Here is a 22,550-nt window from a genome sequence, read left to right as displayed (position 1 = left end):
GGACTATACTCTGGTTTTAGAGCCAACTCCAGAACCAGATTGAAACGGGGTAGTTTTACCCTATTGGGGGGGGGGGGGGGGGGTGTTTTGTTGTGTTGTTTTAACAGCAGTAGAGTTGGAAGGGTGGCATTTGTACATCTTCAGTTTGCTGCTTTTATTACTTCATCTTTTATTAGAGATTGTAAAGATGCCTCTGCTTCCCGGTGCGCCCCCCTCCCCCCCCCTTACAGTTCTTAAACAGATATTCTGGGTTATGCCATTAATTTTTAATTCTCTTCCATTCCTTTTACTTCTTGCAGTTCTTGTGTGGTTGGTGAAAATAAGCCTACGCTGCAGGGATGCAAGAGGAGCAACAGCCTGAGGTAGGGCTTGGAGCTGAAGTTTATTTCTCAGTAGAATTGCAGGGATGGTCAAGATGGGATCAGTCAGGTTCTTCCAGTCATCCTCAGGGAAGGTCTGCAAAGTCAGAGGGCTGAGACTACCAGTGTGAGACCCCTTTTAGAACAGGGGTGTGGGGGACTGAGTGCTACTGTTCTGCCACATTTAGGATCTTCTTTTCAGGTCCTTTTCCCTCCAATTGCAAAAGCTAAAAAAGGATCTTTTGTATTAATTTACTCACAAGTGAAGGATTGCAGAAAATAGTGTAACCTATGAGCTTCAACCTTTAGGAGGAAAAAATGTTTTGTGAGTAAATTACAACAATTGTATACAAATGATCTCACTGTATGTAGGTTAAGTACCTTGCCAAATTAAACTGAGGTGCTTTTTCCTACCCTTTCTGTTCCTTTTCTTCTCCTTTCGTATCCGTATATCTCAAAACCTTTTTCTGGTGTAATAGGTGAAGCTCAGGAAATTTTTTTTCTTTATGAGAATATAAGAATGCCGGTTCCTGTGTCCTGTCAGTTAATTAAAAAAAAAAATTAAAAATTGAATGGCAGGCTCTTAATGTGGTGCGTAGTGCTTTTCCCACTGCAATGTTATAATGTTGTTATGATGACAAAGCCAGCATAAGTGACAGGATTAATTCCATATGTTACAGATGGATACATTTTTCCAAAATATTTTTGTGACTAGAGTTACGTATGCAAGCACTAGAGTCAAGCCATATGTTGTCATCAAAAGCTGAGCTGGTGTTAAATTAAATTTGTGAATGTAATTGCAATTTGCAGTGTAATTGCAGCTTGCAGTTGTCAATGAACAGACTTTTGCTTTGTAGCGAAAGGATGATATGTTGCTGTGAGCGTTTTAAACTTGCACTGTAAAGCTGCTGTACTTTTTGGTCTTACTCCATGAAATGTGTGATAAATTTTGACGTACCTTCAGTGGGGCCAAGGTAAGACACCCAGGATTTATTATCTGGAAAATTCCGTTTGGCATAATGGAATGCAAGAAGAAATTATTCTTGTTCAAAGCTTTTAGCAATTGGATGTGCTTTGTACAGTTCTGTTTTATGTCTTACCAGGTTAGGTACAGAGTAAATAAACCAGTCATTCTAGCTAGAAAGCTGACATCTTTAAGGAAAACTTGGCTGCCTGCTTGCTGACTCATTAATACTGCCTTTCATTTGGAAGGTACTTGAATGACGATGGGTTCACATGCTGTCTCTTTGAACTTTTTGACTTGTTCAAGAATTCCTAATTCTCCCAATAATCATGCTGATTCATCTTTGAATTAATGTGGTTGCCTAAAGATAGTTTATAGTGGAGCTTTCCCTGTTTCTTAAGTCTTTTCTGCACTAACTGCCTCTCCAGCTTGGGTGACGTAGGCCAAATGACTAGAGTTGTTTGAATTCTATGCACAGGTTTTAAAATTTGCCTGTTAGTTAAAAATAAGAAAGGTTTGTTAGCCACTAGAACTACAAAGACCTGCCTTATGTAGTTCCAGTGGAAGTATTTAAAAGTCAGTCTTTGTGAGTCATTTCAAATACCTTCTGATCCTTTAGAGAACAAAACTACGCAGATGCTTTCATCTTTTTGACTTTGATTTCTGATGTATATAAAGTCAACATACACATAAACTTTATAAGATTGTGTGTGCATGTTGTGTAATTACCTTACGCTTATTCCAACAGAATAAAATACTTGAGCAGACTTTTCTAGAATGGATGTGTGTGTTCTTGTGAGTGCTGATTAACTTTGTCAGACTCCTGCCAGACTAATGCTGACTGGTAGTTGAGTCAAATGTGCCATCTTATAAATGGCGATGGTATTATAATAATCAGTTCACATTGCAGTTTTCAGCACAGAAAGCGCTGTAGCAGTGTTAGAGACAAATTTGTTCTTTTTGTTCTGGAAGGATTTTTTTTTTTAACTCCATGTCAGGTTTAAATGTTATCTTTAAAAATAGGCATAAAATAGTTAATTTTTAATACATTCTTTCTCATACTTATCCAGCTAGGAGAAAAACAGTTGTAAAACCACAGATGTTTTGAACTGTTGACACTGGTTAAATTATTTACTTGCTTGAATGTGACATGTAGGTTCAAATCGAGCAAACTCACAAGGGGAAAGATGTATTAAAACATTTCGTTATAATTCCCAGCCTCCTTTTGAATTTGTTTCATACAGGCTGCTGCAGATCCAATGTCCTCCTCTGATGCACCAGAAGATGGCCCAAAGGAAACGTCAAGTGTATCGCAGAATTTCTGTATGTTTCTGGTTTGACTGGGGAGGGTGTATCACGTTGGAAGTACATTAAGCTAGACGTCCATGCCTTTTTCTTACCTAATAAGGATGTGGCTGTTAGCACAAAAGGGACATGCAAATGAGGTCATATCTGACTTAATCTGTTCCTGATTTGTAGAAAGGCCCAGTAGCGTAAACCAAATTTGGAAAGAGCAATGACATATCGATTGGCAGTCTACTGTTCCTATGCCTTCAAAAGAAAGTAAATGAGTTTTGATCTAATAGGTATGCTCAGCTATTGTTTTAAGCTTGGTCGTTGCTCTGTAAGCCAGATATACATAAGTATGTGTTTGCTTCTGCATTCTGGTATCTGCTGTTACGATGTTGAATCGGTTGTCCCAAGTGGAATATTTTGCCCTTGCTAGCATGATGATGTTTTGATATGGAGGGCAAGCCTGCAGGATGTGGGAATAGAAGTATGCCAGCCAAAACTGTCTTGTGAAGCCCAGGAGGAGTATCAGTCCTTACCTTTTAGTGGTAAGGATCAGATAATGACAAGACATTTCATTCTCAGGAGGAGAAAACAAAGGCTTCTTAGGATTTGCTTTGTGTTTATTGATAGATTGTTGTGATGTTAATGTATACAGTACTCATTTTGAACAATGGGAACATTCAGGTTGTGCTTTCTGGCAAATAATAGGCTCTGAACCACCTTAGGGCAAATTAGAGGGTAACAGCAACATTACTATAATGCAGAAGTTGCTGATTAATCCCTAGGGATTACAGCTTTCAGAAATAACAAACTTGAGAGCCTTGATTAAAGCAATGGGAAAAGCATTCAAACCTAAAGAAGCAGATTAATTTTTCCTGTTGCTTTTTTCTCCAGATACAGAAGTTAGTTTAATAAAAACTATAGCTGCTCCTGAGTGTGTTTTCCTTGCTTATGTCCTTAAATGATAACATCTGGTACCGTACTGCTACAGCAGTATTTCTTCACGTGAAACATTATTCAGTCCAGTTCTGAATATATGTATGAGGTGAAGGCTTGAAAAATTAATAAAAATTAAATCCTTTAATGGTTACGGCATACATAAGAAACCACTTTCAACTGGGGGAGTCTGAACCATAAATGGCTTTAGACTGGGAGAGTATTTGGGGGACAGATCATGCACATTTCCCCATTTCTATATTCTTCCTTAGATATCCACTTTTGACTATTGTGGAGGCAGGATATTTGCTTAGGTAGATCTTGGTTGACCTACTATGTGACTGAGAGTGCTACAGATGCAGCAGCCCTACCTCTTCTCCTTCCTTTTACAGTCGTGTTTTCCTCACCGCCTCCTTAGCAGCATGTTTTGTCAGCAACATGGTCTTAGAGCAGACTGTGCTGAGTGCAACGCACCATGTTCGTTGACCATGAAGTAGGGGCTGCTAAGAAGGATGTTGGAGGGTGGCTTTTGTTTTGTTTTGTTTTTTTTTGACATAAAATCTTGTGAGATAAGTATTTGTGGGACAGATCTGGGGCCAGTGCCACACAGTTAAACCAGATTCATGAAACGAATGTGTGGTAGGAGGCTGTAATTTATCTGCATCTTCTGCATCTTTGACATCCTGCCTGCAAACTGTTCACTAACCTTTTTTTTTTTTCCCTGGGATTATGACCTATTCCAGGCTTCTGGACTACTTGAGACCTTTGCTAACTTGTGCAGCAGCTTGCCAGACAAAGAGAGTTGGTTGGAAACAAAACTCTGCTTTCCCACTTGATGCCTTTTTTTTCCTAAGATGCATTACAGCTTAAAGATGACTCGTTCATAGTTAATATATTTCCCGTTGATGTAAAGCTGAAGCTTCTCTATCTCAGTTAATGAGGCTTTCTGGCACTTAACAAGCAACTGTGATGGAACTGGTAGCTCTTCCTATTTTCCGTGGCAAGCTTGACGTAGATGGGCTAAACTCAGGTTGTACTATTTTGGTCTTAAATAGTTTGTTGTTGGAACTAGGGAAGAATGATTGGTTTACTGACCTGAATACCTCTTAAGATTTAATTTTCAACTGTATACTGATCCCTGGGGTGTCAATCACAGAAAAGGCTAAGCTTGGTGCTGTAGGTATCCTATATGTGCCAGTACGTGCAGTTAACTTTAGCAGCATACTCACACCAGTGTACATGTATTGCTACCGTTTATACAGATAAAATCCCAAAAGAGAACACTTTTATTCTAGAATTCTAAAAATGCTGCCTTTTTTTTTTTTCTATTTAGTGTATACCTTTTCTAAGTATTCTTTGCTTCTCTATCCACATCACCTGCCACACAGCTTCTCTCTTTCCCTTACTGAACTGCGTGGACAACCTGTCCCAGTGTCCACAGGGTAGGAAACCTGGACTGAGACCCATGCTTGGAGTCAGCCTCTCCAGTGGTGGCACTCTCAATGATGTAGCCTCAGAATTGAATGTAAGATTACAGTGGTAAATCAATGGCCTTTTAGCTCTGCTCTGCTGTTTAGTGGTGACATTTTTATTTTCTGTTTTACTTACCTGCACTTTATAGTCAGGTGTGCTTTTCTTTTCTATTTTCTTTACATTTATAGCTGATGCAGATGCATTTAAAATTCTCCTGGAGATGAAGATGAAGAAGAGGCAGAAAAAGCCTACTTTACCAAGCACTGTGACTGAGCTTGACACTGAAGATGGTTCTAAAGTATATGTGGTTGGAACAGCCCATTTCAGTGACAGTAGCAAAAAGGATGTAGTGAAGGTAAATACTAAGTGAGAGCCCTTCAGCAGCATGTTTATAATGTTGTCAGCTTATTAAGTAGAATATAGTCCAGCTCTCTGACTTGGTTCTGTCTTTTCTCGCTAGCTTTGGAGGGCTAACAGCGCTGTGGGATGAACTGAGGCAGACATACTATCTTAATTTTTTGATGCAATCCATTACTCTCCCATCTCAAGTATTTTTATTTGTCCTTAAACAACAAATGCAGATACAGTGCCAGCGTTAAAAGTAGAAATCTCACGAGTGAAGTTTACGTTGCCTGTCACGATACAGCATCACGTCACACTGACAGTGTGTGCTGTGGTTGTTGCGTACTCGCTGTGATGGGGATGTTGCTGAGCAGATACAAAGCCTAGAACAGAAAACTGCGGTTTCCAGCTTTTCTGTGCCCAGACTGTGTAATACTGAGCTGTAAAAGCATGACGCCTCACACCTGGATTCCATTCTTAAGATGCAAATAGGTCCAAAGCTCTCATGAAAGTAGGAACTATTTCATGCTGTACCTCATGCAAAGTCTGCAGCTTTAGTCTCCAGGAGCTAGAGGGGGAGGAATCATCAACACTGGTTCTTACGAAGCTTACTTTAACTCACGTGCAAATCATCTCAAGAGTACGGTCAAAGGAACTTTGTGAATGTGAAGTTTAACATCAAGTTTTTCTCCCCTCCCCAGCACAATGTGTTCTCCATCTTCCTGTCCCAAGCATCCAGTAACTAAAGCATTTTGTTGTTATTTCCTTAATGCTTTTCTCAAAACACAGCTATTTGGAGAAGTCTTATTTAATCTTTCACTGTTTTTTTAATTGAAAATGATGGCTGGATTGTGTTTTTATTAATGCCCTTTTCTCATGGAAGTATTGATATTGGCTGCATTTCTGTTTAATTCTTCCTAAACTGGTGTAAAATAACTAATCTTTTTCAGACAATACAAGAAGTGCAGCCTGATGTCGTTGTGGTGGAACTATGCCAGTACAGAGTTTCTATGTTAAAGATGGATGAAAAGACGTTACTAAAAGAAGCCAAAGAAATAAATCTGGAAAAACTTCAACAAGCTATAAAGCAGGTATGATTCCCACAGTGAGAATTAAAGGTTTATGTTAAGAGCAGTTTGTCAAGTTGCAGCCAAAACGAATGTTCACACCAGCTGGGAACCTGATACTGTTCACCTAGGTGAGAGAGTACCATTACAGTAGCAAAGTTAGGTTTGGTATTTATTGGAAGTATTGAGGGTTTCTGTTCCACAAGGGGATTGTTTGGGCAGTTGTTGACCTCGGCAGGAATCCTCCTGGCTTTAACAGTTGCTCCGTTTGCAGGACACAAGTCTAACTCTGTAACTGTAGTGCTCTGCTAATATATTTAAATATGATTGTTATTCCTGCAATCTGCATCTTTATTACAGCTGTTTAAGGAGCGCTTAATTCTGGTATTGTCTGTCCTGATCTGTTTAGTTGTATTCCTTCCTAGTGTGTTGCTCTTTCTTTTTAATTCTCATCCACTTGCCTTTTGAGTAGTTTCTGATAGGCACTAGGCCTTGAGGGAGGTTTTTGAAAAATCTGGGCTGAAAAGTATGGGATTCTGTTCAAATTATAACTACTCTCACAGTCTGATGGTGTCTAGGATGTGTGCGCAAAACAAGTGTTGTCCTGTATTTTTTTCAGTTTCACTCAGTTGGTTTGTATTTAAGTAATTTTAAGCTGAGCATAGTGAAACAGCTCAAAGTTGACTTAAAGATGACAGGACATTTGATTAGAATGGCAGTATGTGGTCAATAGTAAAAGGAGTTTCCAGTGTCCAGTTGAATGAACAAAGTCATAGATTCTTATTCTGGTTGTGTGGTAATTATATATTGGAATCATTTTATTGATGTAATTGAGGGATTTCCAGGATTGCACCCCTCATAAGAATGTAATCTGCATCCATGCAGAAGCACTTGCAGTGGCTAGGGGCTAGTCTGCTGGTGAGTGTATGAGTGCCCTTAGTGTCTTAGCGCAGGCTTTCTGACTCACAGTTAGGCAATAATGTGTCTTTCCTGTTTTCTTTATGTCCTGTCAAAGGAAAGAACATTGCAAAACGCTTCATATTGCATGAATTATTGCATCCATCTGTTTATTTTAAGTAAGGTGGATTGTTCTGATGCGTGTAGCTGAAAGAATGCATGTTCACAACAGCCAGAGCAGCATAGCTGGAGGTCTTCTGACCTGGTAAACAGGCACAGAAGCTGCCTTTTTTTTTTTTTTTTTTTATCAAAGCTAAATGCAACAGTTTTTGCTGTGCTGCTCTGTTAAGAGGAAAAGGACAACGAAAATAAAATAGGGGACTTTTTCCCCTGTGATGTAAATTTGTGTTGGCAGCTTTGTAATTAGCACTTCCTACTGGGGCTTGAAGTGATCTTGTGTGCAGACAGTAGGAAACAAAGACTGTGTTGGCTCCAAAGCCAGAGAATAATACAAAGATCCTTCCTATTATTACAGCTCAGTCTTAGTGTCCTTTGTCACCAGGGATAATGCAAATAACAAACATTGTGCCTTTTAAATAGTATATTTGTCTATCTATAGTCTAAACCAGAAAACCCTAACCTTCCCCCTTTGATTCAGTAGCAGCATGGGTTACATAGGGAAAACCAGGAAAAACAGTCTTATAGTATCTTTGTTCTCTCTAGTAAAAATCAAGCCAGCTGGTAAGATGCTCCATCATGCTTCAGTTGTCCTCTCTCATTAGAATGTGCATTCAGGCACAGAAGTTACACCAGAAGTCAAAACTGCTTGTAACTTTCATCCTTGAGGATGAAATTAGGAAAAGAAAACTGTGTCTTTTTATAATCACTTGTATAAGCCTTATGGATTAAAATGGCATTTCATTGCTCTTAATTGAAGCTGGACACCAAAGAGTGTGATAATATGAAACTATTGCACACTTGCAACGTGCCGCTGGTATTCACAGCTCATCAGGCAACTGTTGCGGGTTTAAAACAGCCTTCCTCCAGCCCCTCCTGGAATTTCAAAACCCTTACAGTTGTTTGCAGAGAACTACTGTTTGCTTTCCATTAAGCAAAGCAACGCAATGCAGGCTGGTATCTGGCTCAAATGTGGATTGTCTGAAGATGCACAGTGACAGTTGGCTTAAACCAAACTGGTAAGACAGGTTTTGTCTTGTCTTATTGCCTGGCTTCATGTTTCCACTGGCCCTTCTCTGTCCATACTGTGGCCCCATGTAGTCTGAACAGGGCTTGCTTTTTAGCTGCATCATGTTCCTGTGCGGCTGTATGATTGCTGGTCCTGATACAGAGGAGGACTTGAGAAAGAAAGTGGGCTGGTGGCAGTAAAGTCTGAGGTCGACCTCACTGTTTTAACCTACTCTTTTAATCTGAAGTTACCTGTGCCAGAATATATTGTAATGTTTTTGGTGTTTTTTTTTAATGCTTCTGGCCGCTGAAAAAGCTCTCATTTTGCACTGTGTAAAACAGCCCTCTGTGTTTAGATAACCTACAGGATTGTCCTGTTAAATAAAATGGATATAATGTGAGTTGGTAGGTCATAGGTACATCCATATGAACGGGAGCAGGCTGCTGTTACTTGCTACCTTCACTTGTGCTTTAAAGTCTAACCTCCAGTGCACTTGCAGCGGTAGGAAAACCAGTTCCAGGCTCCAGGTGGCAAGGCTGTGTTTGCACAGGGCTGCATCCATGGGAATTGGGGGTTGTAAAAGAAATCCAGAGGACTAAAATACAAATATTTGGTTTCTGCCCACAGTTAGTGCTGGATCTGTGACTTGTTAAGCTGCAGTATAACAGTTATACAGTAGTATAACAAGTAGTACAGAAGAGTAGCTCCAAAGCCCCCTCCTTAGGCTGAGTTCCTATATGTAGTATAAGTGTTTCTGTGCTGAGTCTGGTGGAAGATGTATCTGCTTCAGAAGCCCTCTGGCAGCTGCCAATAATGGATGCCTGGGGAAAGGCGTTAGAACGTGCAGTCATACTTTGCCTGGGTACTCCTCTCTCTTCCTGTCCTTTTCACTGGCTCCATGCTAGTCATGGTGTCTGATAGAGTATATATTCCCCAGTCATCCTTTCTCAAGCCTCACAAGTATTCGATACGTTCAGTCTCTACTCATACATTTGGTATTTCTTTGCAGATTACAGGTAATGTGTCACAAGATAAATTAAAAACAAGTATCTTGGTTTTAAGACAGGAGTCCGCTAAAGATTATACAGCAGCGCATTGATGTGTCTATTTTGTTCCTTTCCTGGTAATCCCTCTCACTCTTCTTGCTTTCTGATTGCTGTTGAACACTGGCTGATAAAAATCAGTATTTTGCTTTCTCCTGTGTGCTAATAGCTCTGCATCCCTCTGCCTGTGCAGTTAAGTTTCTTTCTACTTGTACATTGCTCTGTGTTCATGGCTGTTGCATTTAACCTGTGAAATTACTGCCAGCCACTCAGGATTTAATGTTCTTTTGCAGTCAGCTTTCCTTTCTTTGTCTGACATTGAATAATCTGGTGTTGATAATAACCTGTTTTACTGTTTTGCTCCTGTTGTTGCTCTTTATCCCCCACTGCTTTCTATCTGGCCAGTTGTTGCTGGTTGCTGCTCCATGTGGCTGCTTGTCACCTTCTATCTCCTTGATGCTGAACAAATGTGGCAGGTACTGAGTTTCATGCAGGTTAAGAGCACGAATGACTCAGACACACTTCAAAGATGCACCCCTCTGTTAGCAAGCAGGATGAATCTTTCTGTCACAGTGTAAAAATGTAACTTAAAATATATCAATCCTGAAGGGAAGATCAGCCAGCAAATAGCCTCAGGCTGCACTATCCTAGTTTTCTTTTATTTCTGAACTTTTGGAAACCCTTATCCCCCAGGCTTTTGAACTAGATCTCAAGGATGCTGAAAATTCTTTTTCTCACTGCCCTCTTTCTTCCTTGTCTCTCCCCAGGAGCCCAGCACCCTGTCTTTCTGCCATGCTTGCTAGTTGTAGCATGATAAAGCAGGTAATTTGCTCTGAAAATAGCCCCTCTCTTTTGGCAGTTCTGGTCCTCAGTGACTTTTGAGTCCACTTAGCTGCAGAAACTGCCTATGGCCTTTGGAGAGGTCACACAGGCATCAGATCTGGCACAGGGTGGGTTGTTTGGGCATGGCCCTGGGAGCAAGGAGTGGAGACCAGGACCTTCCTCTGGTAACTTCAAGCAGTTATCTTAACTCCAGCTATCCTGTGTAACCTCATCTTTAGTTGCATGAAGCTGGTGATATAGCAGGAAATTAACATTTGGCAAGGGGAGGGGGAATGCCCCTTTTGGTAGTGGTATGGGCTGATGCAGAGATGGGTAACCAAGGTACTGGTAACATCTGGAGACAGGTAGCACTCAGCTACTGAGTCTGTTATAAAATTAAATGGTTGAGGACAGCCACAGCTGGATAGAAGGAACAGCTATGAATGGATTTGAGATTTTTTTCATTCTTTTGTCAAAGGATAGGGAAGGGAAATTTTGCATAAGTACCTATAGGAGATTTCTTTTTTTAAAAAGAGAGTCTTGGTTTTCGGTCTCTGTTCAAAAAGTAATAGACTGTGCGAGGAGGGGCCTTCAATCTGCTTGTGGGAGTGAGTCACACTTAGGACTGTGGGGTCTTTTCTAAGGTCTTAGGTGCTGAAGTCATGCACAGCAATTTCTTGCACACTGCTAGATTCTCTGTTTCTGTGTCTGTTAACCTAGCCAGTCCCCAACCTAGTGTTTCCCAGGATTGTGGAGGTGTTTATGATTAGACCACTAGGTATTTCCCTTTCAGTATCTCTATAACATGGCGTTCACTGCACATTCGATGGAATATACTCATGGTCCTTTTTTTTTTTTTCTGTAACCAGGTAGATCAAGAAAAATTAAATGCACAGTATGAGCTGTTTTACCATTCAGTTGTTCAGATGCTTTCTTCAAGCAGGTGGAGTAAATATGGACTGAAGTAACTCTAGCTGCCCTCCTTTTTTTTCTTAACTCTTCCATATGTTTTTGTTAACACACACACTGAAGTGAAAAGCTACTTCACAACTGATACAAATGGAAATAAGAGCTGTATTGATCAGCCAATTGGCTCCAAAAGGTAGCTTTGGTGCTGCTTTTTCACTAGGATAATGAATGTTTTTTTCATGACTGTGAACTGTGCATTCTTCTGGGAAATCCACACAGCTTGTTGATTTTCTTTTTTTCTTTTTTTTTTTTTTTTTTTTAACATGTGTTTCTCCCTCTTCTGCCAGAATGGAGTCATGTCTGGACTGATGCAAATGCTGCTTCTGAAGGTTTCTGCTCACATCACAGAACAGCTGGGAATGGCCCCAGGAGGAGAATTCAGGGAGGCTTTCAAAGAGGTGCGAACTTGAAATGGTTTCTCTGAGGTCGAATTACTGGCCTTTTGCTCCCAGAGTCAAAATAAATAAAACCATTTGTTAGTGACTAGAAAAGAGCACTCTGGCCACGCTTGTGCTGAAGCCTGTGAAGCAGTAAGAATCAGCTTCAAAGTGTGCTCGAAAGTACAGAGGTTTGTAACCCTAAGTGGCATGGAAGCAAGCCCAAAAAGGCTTCAGATGATAAGGGTTTTTCCTGATGGCATTGCTTTTCATTTCATTAATAATTTATTTATTTTGGTCCTATTAAATAATTGGTTTTGAATCCTGGATATGGATCCTGATCCCACTGTTGGTGTTGGGGTTTCAGGGTGTGAAAACCAACTCTGAAGCATTAATGAGATCTGACACCTTCATCTAGAAATTGTGTTTGGGGAAGTGAAATGTCTGACTGGTCTGTTAGTCCTCTCTGGTCTTTTAACATTCCCTTTTGTACTACTGCCGGCTGTGACACTGCGGAGTAAATAGCAGCTGGACTTCTCCTGTGTATGGCAGCTACTCTGTTGTCTGGGAACACTGAGACACTATTTTCACTGTATGCATCCACCTTGCAGAACATATCTTGCTATTTTTATGTAAATTACGTACTCAGAAGGAAATCTGAGATAACATAGCTGTTAAAGAATCTGGAATAATTTGGTATGTTCATCTTTAATAAAAAGAAAACTGTTTCAAGACTTATTTTCCTGGGTATTCCAGACCAGAGTGAAACATTTTAAGTGTTTCCTACTTTAAATGGGAAAGAAAGAAAAAATACATAGTAACTGTGTCCTGTTCTAAAGTGGCTGTTTGAAATTATTAAACAGGTATGCATAGGAAAGACATTTCTAGAAATTCTGTACTGTGCTAAAATTTGTTAGTCTAAGCTAGAGCAAAGTCTCACCTCGCATTGTTGTGTAGTATCTGGCATCAGTTCTTGTTTCGTAAGCTCCTTGAATATTACCATGACAAACTGGCAGGTTAGTGATCCTGACAAACTCCAAGTAAAAGCAAAGTGACCACAGTTGTTTCACCTTAGACTTTATTCAGACCCAGATAGATATTGAGCCCCATCTGTTCACCTTAAGTAATAGGAGCTTTCTGCTTAGGTAAAAGTAGCCTAAAGAGGGTGGTATTACAGCTTAATGTTTTTACTGTAATACCTACTGCGTCTTGTAGATTATGCATTCCTTTGTGAAGTAGTATTTTTGGAAATTTTATTTACTGCAAAGCCAAAATACTTTTTGATGTTGAAGTATGACACTTCTTGCTCTTTTTTTAGGATACCTTGTATAACACAATAAAACAAACATTCTCTTAATAAGGATGTGCTGTGCTGCAGTATGAAATGTTGACTAAAGGTTTGTATCTTCTCTTTCAGGCCAGTAAAGTACCTTTCTGTAAATTCCACCTTGGAGACAGACCCATCCCTGTTACATTTAAGAGAGCAATTGCTGCACTTTCTTTCTGGCAAAAAGTCAAGCTTGCCTGGGGCCTTTGCTTTTTATCTGACCCAATCAGGTATGAATAAGCATCCCATATGTTTATCGGGGTGAATTGTTCAGTTCTTCAGTTTGACTTTAGTACAGGCTGGAAGTCCTCAGTACCCAGCCTGATGCAGTGAAAGCTGAAGTTAGCAAGAAGGATAAATATACAAACTACCCTGCAATAATCCATATTTTTGAAAAGAAAGCTGGCTTTCTGATCTTGTTACAGCTCTTTCTTTAATTGTCTTTCATTACTTTATTTCCAAGTGAAGTGAAAGATTTGGTGCTGGAGAATTCCTAGTGTACTTAAGAAAAAACTTTTTTTATGCTGAAAAAATCTTTCCCACTGCCGTGTGTGGATACTGTAAATGGAAGAGAGTAGGGTCTCGGTATGCTAATTTATACCCCCTTTAGATTTCCAAAGGGCTTGGGCCTGCTGTGCTTAGTCACATCTGGATCAGAGCTGCAAAATCTGCTGCCTGAGCGGATTTTTGGAACAAGAGAAGACGTTTAAAGTCTGTGGACAACATATGGACTCTTAATGATTATTGCCTTTATAAAGGGTCATTGTTAGGAACTTTTACCTTACGCTAATATTTCTCAGACAGCTATTCTCTTGCTCAGTTTGGTTTCCCATGTGCTTCAGAGACATCCCTGTGCCGAGTTGGCTTCCTCTTTCCACAAGTAGGTGTGTGATAACTTGCTCGAACTGGGGGAGCTGTCCTCCTCAATGCAGTCTGCTCCTGCCAGACTCACAATGGTGAGAGGCTTGCCAGAAATGGGTTCCCTGTGCATGTGGTCCCTGAATCTTGGTGTGCCTCTCTCATACCCTGTGACCAGAGCTCTGCACAGCTCATGAAGTGATCTGTGGCATTTTTTCCAGGCTTTTAAAACTGGGTGAGGGCTTAAATTATAGTCTGGTCAATCAAACCTTCTGTTTTCCAGCTTTAGTATTTACTTAATTGTTCTTTCCTGTAAATACTTGCTGTTACATTCATCTGTAAAATGAATTTGACTGTCTTTCAATCCATTAACTACAGTTCATGTGCAAAGTAAGTTTTCTTACTAATTAATACCAGCATGAAACTTTTTGCAGGCTTTTTGGGGTCATTGAAGGATATATTTCTCTGCAACTTCTCCCATTCTTTTATCCATCCTAAGAACATTAGGTTTTCAACTGCAATATTAAGATAATTACAGTATATGCACACTAGCTTCCCCTGAAGCTTGGCCATAACATCTCAGTATTGTCGTACAATTGATTGATCTGCTACTTTGATTTTTTAAAATAACATGTGGGTAGAGTTGAAAAGGAAAGGCGTTTATAACTGGGAAGTTGTTGGGGGGGTGGGTATTGTGCACCTAGCCATCAACATGAGATTCTACAGAAAATGGAATGATAATTCAGCATCAAATCTGTGTCAGTCTGATAGTTTTTCTGTGATGTGTTGAAGGCTAGCAATGCATTTCTCCTTTTGGTTGTCCCTGTTGACATTTCTAGTGTCCTTTTGATCTTGGAAACTAAAGAAAGCATGTTGGGCATCAGTCTTCGGTAGACAGTGGTGCAAAACCAGACGATTCTGCTGCCACAAACTATGACTGTACCGCAGCTGCGGGTGCAAACAGAAGATTTACAGCACCTATAAAAAATATAAAAGCTCATTACATTTACTCCTGCAGTTTTTATTTGTTTATTTCCTGCCCATTTCTTATTCTGTTCAGGGAACTGATTTATAACTTTGACTTCCCTGCTGAAGACCTGTGATTGACACTAGGATCTTGCAGAACTCTTTCCATCCCCTCAGACTGCCTTACGGTGTCCTTTTTTTTGTTCCTTAAATAGAGCCTCTGTGTGTTCAGTGATCAGATCTGCTTGCTCGGGAGTGCTCTGTGTTGCCTCTTCTAAGCTTATTAATATACACTGAAAGTGGGGCACCGTGATAACTGTTTCCTTTAAAGCCCTGGTGCTTTTGCTCAGTTGTCAGCTTGCAGACTGGAAAGGGTGAAAATCCAGTTGCACTGCCTAAAAGCAAGTGACCTCTCTTCTTTCCCTCACTGTAGAGGTGTCAATAGGTATCCAGTATTACAGGTTAATGAGGTTGTTTTGCTTTTGAAGAGGAGAACTGGGGGAGGAGAACCATAGAGTGTAGGTTTATATGAATAATGTGTATCATACCCAATTGTTTTTATTCACTGGTTTGTCTGTAGTGGGCTTTAAAAGCATAACAGATACTGAGAAAACTTACCTTTTTTTTCAGTAAAGATGATGTGGAGAAATGCAAACAGAAGGATTTACTGGAGCAGATGATGGCAGAAATGATTGGAGAATTTCCTGATCTTCATCGAACGATTGTCTCAGAACGAGATATTTACTTGACCTACATGCTGAAGCAAGCAGCAAAGCAGATAGAACTACCTCAAGCTTCAGAAAGTAATTGTTTTAAAGCAGATATCATAACCAGCAAGGTGTTCTTTGTGTACTAGTATAAAGTTCAGGTCTTCTCAGGAAATCTGGGATGTTCTGTTCATGTGTGCCACATGTCACCTAAGAGCACAGTGCTTAAAAAATTAAAAAGGGTTATTACTCTTCTGTTGCAACCAGCTATAGAAGTAAAGAATTTTCATAAAGCAGTGGACTCCAAATTACAGTTTCTTTCTCGCTGAGCTGTTTAAAACTGGGAAATACTAATTAGCCTGACAGCTTTTTCAAAAGGTGGGCATCTGGTATTGCAGCACAGCACAGGACAGTCTAGACTTGTGTTGCCTGTCTCGCTTCCGCCTTGTTACCTCACCGAATTGATTGTCATCGCTAGCTGCTCAGGAACACGTTTCTTGCTTGAAATGTGTGACTCCGCAGGTTTCAGCAAGGTATAAGCATACAGAATCATTGCATTTCTCCAGCCCTTGGAAGTATTTTGCTGCTGTATGTGATCTGCATGCCCTTCCTATATATAAGCGTCCTGAGGTATGGGTTACCTCTTATTTGCTGTCTTAAGATACTGTTTGTAATCACTTCAGTGCAGACCTCTGGCACTGTCCCGTGACTGAAAAAATCGCGAGGGATTTCACTTGTGTTCTTGTACCTCCCTTGCCAAATATTACTTCATATTACATATTATTATGATGCCTTCATAAAGTTTGTTCAAACACATGGTATTTCCTGTTAGCTCGGTTGATATGGCTGAAAGAGGCACAGATGCATTCAATTGCTCGGTCCAAAGAGTAGGCTGAAAATTTGGTTTTATTGTTGGTCCTGGCTGGGTCATGAGCCACAAGAGGATTTGTTTAGCGATTCCCCTGCTCTTTTTTTTCCTTCCTTTAAATCTGCCTTCTTAAAAGCTCAGTCTTTGGGTCACTGGTTTAGTGAATGCCTGTGAAACTGGAGGGGGTTTATATGCATTATGAAGGAATTAAACTACAAGATGGGACCATAAAAGACAAGAACACGAGGGACTACCTGACTGATAGTCATGTATCTCAGTCCCTTAGCTAACAAGAGACAATGCCAGAGACACTTTTGTTTAGAAGCTGTGCATTTATATTCTGTACATACAATCTGTTCTACGCGTTTGTGCTCATGGGAGGCAAAAAGAAAAAAAAAAAGGCAAATTATATACTTGATATTCATAGTAAAATACGAAACCCCACAATTCAAATGAGCAAAAATAGGACATCATCACCATTGTCCAAATCATTTGCTATTGTAGGGACATACTAAGGGGAAATTCCTGGACACTGCTTGCAGGACTCAGATATACTTTTGGTCTGATATATTCCTAAACTAGGTCTGATTTGTTCTAGCCTTCGGCTGTTTACCTGAGTGAACTCTTCTGGAGAGCTTGCAAATGAGATTTTCACATTTAGTTTTTTATTCTATGTTTACTCCACACAAAGTACTCTGAGAGGGGGATGAAAGTGTCTGCCAGGACTAAGTTTCAGGCAGAGCTTGAAAGATTACTGGTGTCATGTTTGAATCCTGCCCAGAAGCAGACAGGAGCAGACGGGTGGAGGTCAGAGCGGGTGTGATGTGCTGTGGACAGCCCGTTCTGCTGAGGTGCTGTGCTTTGCCTCTGTTGTAGCTGCAGCTCTGATTTAGAGCAGCCCTACAATAGACTGAGAAAAGGCAAGTCCAAAGAAATAATTTTGAAAATGTGTATAATAGTTCTAGTGTTTTCAGTACAATTTTGTTTCATTTCAGGGGCGGCTGCTTTTCAACTTTTTGTACTTAATCCTGCGAAAATCAAGGGTGGATATTTAAAGCAAGACAGTAGAACTTTCTCACATTTTATATTTATGTATAATATTTATGTATAATTTTCCCTGTAGGAAAGCAGCCTGATTACTATTACTTAGAAAGTTTCCTGTGAATTATTTTTATTGTGGCATGGTGCCATTTTTCATTGGGGGAGAGGTAGTCTCAAAACTTTCAGGAACAACATTTTAGCTTCCACTGGGTGTTGTGGAATTTGGATGGCAGATGGGAGTGAGGATGAGAGCTGGCATGTGTTGCAGTGAGCTAACGGTGACTGGCAGGCTGCTGCACGCGAATGGTACGGGTTCTGCTGTTACTTGGCGAGACCAGGTCTGTACCAGTAAACTTAACAGGGGCAGGTGTGGTCTCCAGCACTGGTCTCTGATTGTTCATTCTGCTCGTTAGCCTAGATCTTGTCACAGTTTGGATGTGTTCCGGCTGCGCCTGTCCAAAGTGGTGGAGAATGCTCTCTGTTCAGGAGAGAGCAAAGACCAGGGCTGTTCCTGATAAGCAGTATAGAAACATGACCCACATGGGGGAAAAATAAATTAATTTAGCTTGCATCTGCTCGGCCTCTCGGCCTGAGGCTGGAGTAGGAGCCCTGGCCAGGCCTGTTCACTGAAACAAACGTTTCCTGAAAATACAGAGACTGTGCTGATTTTTTTTCAGGCTTTCAACATAAGAGGCAGTGGGTGAGATGAGTATTACTTTTAGTATGTAAAAGAGTTTTAATACCTAGTAGTAAGAGTCCCTGCCTCTTGGAAAATTGAATTTTGTAATCTCTCACATCACCTATTTATAGCTTGAAATTAGTTCTTTTGCTGATGTGTTCCTTTCTCTCCGTCTCTCTTTCTCAGCTGAACCAAGGAAATACATCCCAGCTGTTGTAGTTGGTGTTGTTGGGATGGGTCACGTACCTGGAATTGAAAAGAACTGGAACTCTGATTTAAACATCCAGGAAATAATGAGGTAAGTCATCCTTTCCTACGAGTTGACTTAACAGCTTCTCTTGCTAAAAACCAGCAATAATTAGTTTATTTGGGGCTTTTGGTTAGTTGTCACAGCTTGAAGAGACATCACTACTGTCATCCCTGCCCTGTCAGCTCACTGACTTGCTGTGCAGTGCTTGTGGATTGTGCTTCTATCAAAGGAAAAGAAAATATTGAAGGAAAAAAGTAAATAGTTGGATATCAAGGGAAGTAGAGATGAGAAGATGCCCTTGTCTAGAAAGAAAATTCATTGATCCACATTCAAGGCTTTTAAAATGAAAATTAAATGAGGCCTGTAGAAGATGGTGAAAACAAAACCAGGCTTCTAGTCTAGCTTAAGTAAATATAAACTGTTGGATTCAAAGCTTTTGTTGTGTCAGGACACTGCTGGCTCTGGCCAGCTTACTATCACAGTTGCTTATAGCCTGTTTTTAACTGTGTGTATATGTATATAAGTAATAACATTTTAATGTGTATACCTAAATATGGCCTGATTTAAGCCACGTATCTGGTGAACTCTCGCTCCGAAGTACCTCTTAAAATACATGTGTATGCTTTGTAAAAGAAGGAGTTGAAGAACCAAAATGTTCAGACTGTGTGTATCCTATAAAGCCACAAAGATCAGGACTTTAGAAATGATGGGGGAATTATACCTGGTAGTAGTACTGGTCTGCAGTGGTTTAGGATAATGGAGCCTTTCAAATATTGGCATGTTATCCTGCCACATGTGTTTACTGTATTTATGTAAGCACCTCACCCATCTCTTCAGGGGCTCTGAGAAACAGAAGAGGCTGTGCTCCGCCGAATCGGTGTGTTTAAGCATCTAAAATACATGCAATGTACAGGAGCCCTGCCCTTGCCATTTATGTCTTTTTCAAGGCTAAGCCTTGCCTGGAGTCACAAACTAGATGTCCATATTCCTCTGGACCCTCGTAAATAACCTGTAAAATGAGGTTGGCCAAATCCGTATAATTGTGTGGTTAATGTTGGTTGTCATTGACATTGCGGAACTGAATAGCCGAAAGCCTGACTACCTGTTTCCAAGTTTACATAGAGGGTCTTTTTCATCAAAATTTGGGCTCTTCAACTTGACTGTCTTTACCGTGTCAGTGCCATAACTAAGTGGAATGGTTACCAGTATCTTTCATAAGATGTTAGTATTGCATTAACTTGACTTTCCAAATAAGATGAAGCAAATATTCTTAAGATTACTGTATTTGAGATTAATTTCTCATGAAACTTCTTTACTGCTCATGGTGTTGCACAACAGTGGCAGAGCAGAGTTATGGGGGGGTTCGTGTTAGTGTTGTCAGCTCTCTAAAGTGAAAAGTTTTTAAGGCTTTTAAGGTATTTAGTGAGGTTTTACAAGTTGTGAAGTGATCTTGGAGATCATCTGGGTAGATACATACATGTTTCTCAGACTTCCAGTTTTTAAGTTCATGCATTGAACCTGACTCTGAGCAGACCTTACTATTTGCTTCAGATTGTTGTGAACAGATTTTTTTTTAATTGCACTGAGGGACTGGAATTGAGAAAGAATAGATAGAGAAGCGTGTAAGAAGGTGTAAAGGATGCCTTTACCCCATCCTTTGTTCAATGTGTGTGCTTTTTAAACGCTCTTCCTGTATGTTCCTTTAATGTGCAAAATGTTACCAGTAATAACTTTGCCCTAGTTTGAGCACATCGATCTGTACTCAGTCTGGTTGTATCCTCATCTCAGTGCACCTAACCTGGTTTGAGTGTGCCCATAATGTTTTTGCACTACTGTACCTGATTGTTTCTGAATACATTAGAAACATTTTCTAGATATAAATAAATGAGAATTTGTGGCTTCTTTGAATGACACGCAGAGACCCCTCTGTCCCCTGAGAGAGGATTATCGGGGTTGCAGCGTATGCACGCTGTGGGTGCAGGGCCAGCTGAGGTACCGCAGAGCCCGTTAGTGAAGGTGCGGGGCTACGTGTGCGTGTGGCTGGGCCTTCCAAGCCAGCTTTATTTTCAAGGTAACATTAACCGTTTGCTTCGTACACCAAGTCAGTAATGACTGCGTGAAGGCAGGGGCAGACCTGGTGTGCCTGGTGTCCTCTGCCCTCCTGGTTCCAGGTGGCCGGTGCAGAGACTTCCAAGTGGCTCTGAGAAGATCTCAAAGCCAGCAGTACGTGCCAGATTGGAGGCAGCTTCCCACGGAGCCTGGTGTGTCCACGCTGTGCTCTGCGGAGCTCCAGAGGCTGAGGGCACTGCCAGGGCTTGGCCTCCACACGCTCGCGCTAGGAGCTGCAGCTAGGCTGGTAAGCCTGCCTGGCATCCGGGGGTACACCGTGCTGAAACACCCCCAAATCTGTGCAGGGGCCAGCCTGGCTCCAGGCTTACCCCTTCTGGCCGCACAAACCTGGCCAGGGCCTGACACGCGTTACCCAGCATATGCAGGCTCTGTTTTCCTCCGTTGCCCCGGCGGCAGGGAGTTGGCCGTACGGGCACTGGGGCTTGGCCTGTGTCCTGGGTTTCTTCCGACTCTTGTCTCCGCACAGAGGTACGCGTAATAATGTTATCAACAGTTCGACGAACAATACTAACTTCTAGTATTCTTCAAGAAGTCTTGATGTTTTCTTAGTGATTTTGATAGGGTGATGGGCAAGTCAGGGTCCATGGCTGTTAAGGGTGGCATCATACGTAAGTGCAAAAAGTTTATTATTGCTTGTTGTTGTTACTTAATTTGGATGTAGCCCTTGAACATGAAAGAGTACCTTGGTCATTCATGACACATCTGTTACCTGAAAGTTCCTGCCCTATAAGAGGGAAAGGGAGAAAAGGTCCTTGTTTTGATTGGAAAATGCCTGTTCTTTCCAGCGATGCAGGTGTTAACATTGTTTTCTGTCTTTTGCTTCAGTGTGCCTCCTCCGTCAGCTTCAAGTAAGATTTTCAAATTTGTCATAAAAGCAACAGTTTTTGGACTGATGGGATATGGCTGCTACCGAATAGGTCAAAGGACAGTTCAGTTTATTCTCTCGATGCCAGCAGCACAGAGCTATCTTCAGAAGCTGACAGAAATACGGCCTCAGCATTGAACATCGAGTGGAGGCACTATGGGAAGAAGGTGGCTGAAAAAGGGTGACAGAGGCAACAAATGTGAACTGGACTGAAAGAAGCATGAGATGAGGATTCTAGTCAGAGGTGATTGATGCTGAGCAATGCTGAATTGCTGTATAATAAAAGATTTGATACTGAAATTACACCAGCTATGATCTAATTAATAGGTTTGATTCCTGGTAAGTCTGTTGCATGAAACCACATGATTCCAGATTGAGGTAAAAGAAATACGTACGCAAATATATATATTATATATATGCATACTGTATATATAATATATATTACTGATGATGTAGTACAGACAGCTTAAGTATGTTCATGGCTTCTTTTCCGTAGGAACAGAACAACACAAAGTAACCTAATTGGCTGCATCTGCTCCGAAGTTCAGGGACACTTGTTTGGAGTGATTCTTTGCTTTTTTCCCTTAGGTATAATAATACCTAGTGGTCATTTCTGGTGCCAGACACTTTTACACATGATTTAAAAGGACATCTTCTCAATGTGTGTTTTATACTTAAAATGTTTAGGCTTTTTTTAAACTTAAGAGCTTTCCAAAAATTTCAGAATTGTACAGGCTGTCATACGTACACTGCTCGAATTTTTTACAAGCCTTACTGAAGAACAGGAACGTTGCCTTTAGATTGCATCCCTTGTTACCACCACCAGTTGAATTGTCTTTTCTCCTGCATAAAGAAGGTATAGCCACGCCATCGGAATGCAATGTGGTTTGTGTCAGATGTTTACAGGACACTGTTCCTTTAGATTAGCTTATTTAAACTGTATTATTTAGCCAAATCCTGCTGGATTCAGTATTGTAAATTTAAGAGACTAGAACTACTGTACAATTTACTGTTGTTTCTCGGACCTTTCATTATCGGGACAAGAAGTCTGGAGTTCATAGCAACTGCCCCTCATTTTTGATACATGAAAATATTTTATTTATCGATGTAATTTCTCAGTGGATGAATATT

The 22,550-nt window shown here is 40.7% G+C and overlaps 1 protein-coding gene across 1 annotated transcript; it reads left to right on the top strand.

Moving 5' to 3' along the window:
- The first annotated feature begins 338 nt into the window (after positions 1–338).
- Positions 339–21,557, top strand: TRABD (TraB domain containing). The gene is made up of 9 exons (XM_009959250.2): positions 339–362; positions 2,568–2,646; positions 5,214–5,380; positions 6,318–6,458; positions 11,639–11,749; positions 13,146–13,285; positions 15,510–15,682; positions 18,361–18,472; positions 21,380–21,557. Exons 1-9 carry the CDS (start codon positions 339–341, stop codon positions 21,555–21,557), a joined length of 1,125 nt encoding a protein of 374 aa, XP_009957552.1.
- Positions 21,558–22,550: the final 993 nt, after the last annotated feature.

Source organism: Leptosomus discolor, chromosome 1, assembly GCF_034619465.1.
Source record: "Leptosomus discolor isolate bLepDis1 chromosome 1, bLepDis1.hap2, whole genome shotgun sequence".
In the NCBI taxonomy this organism is placed as follows: Eukaryota; Metazoa; Chordata; class Aves; order Leptosomiformes; family Leptosomidae; genus Leptosomus; species Leptosomus discolor.
The sequence above is the reverse complement of the archived record's forward strand: the minus strand, read 5'-3'. Positions and strand labels throughout refer to the sequence as shown.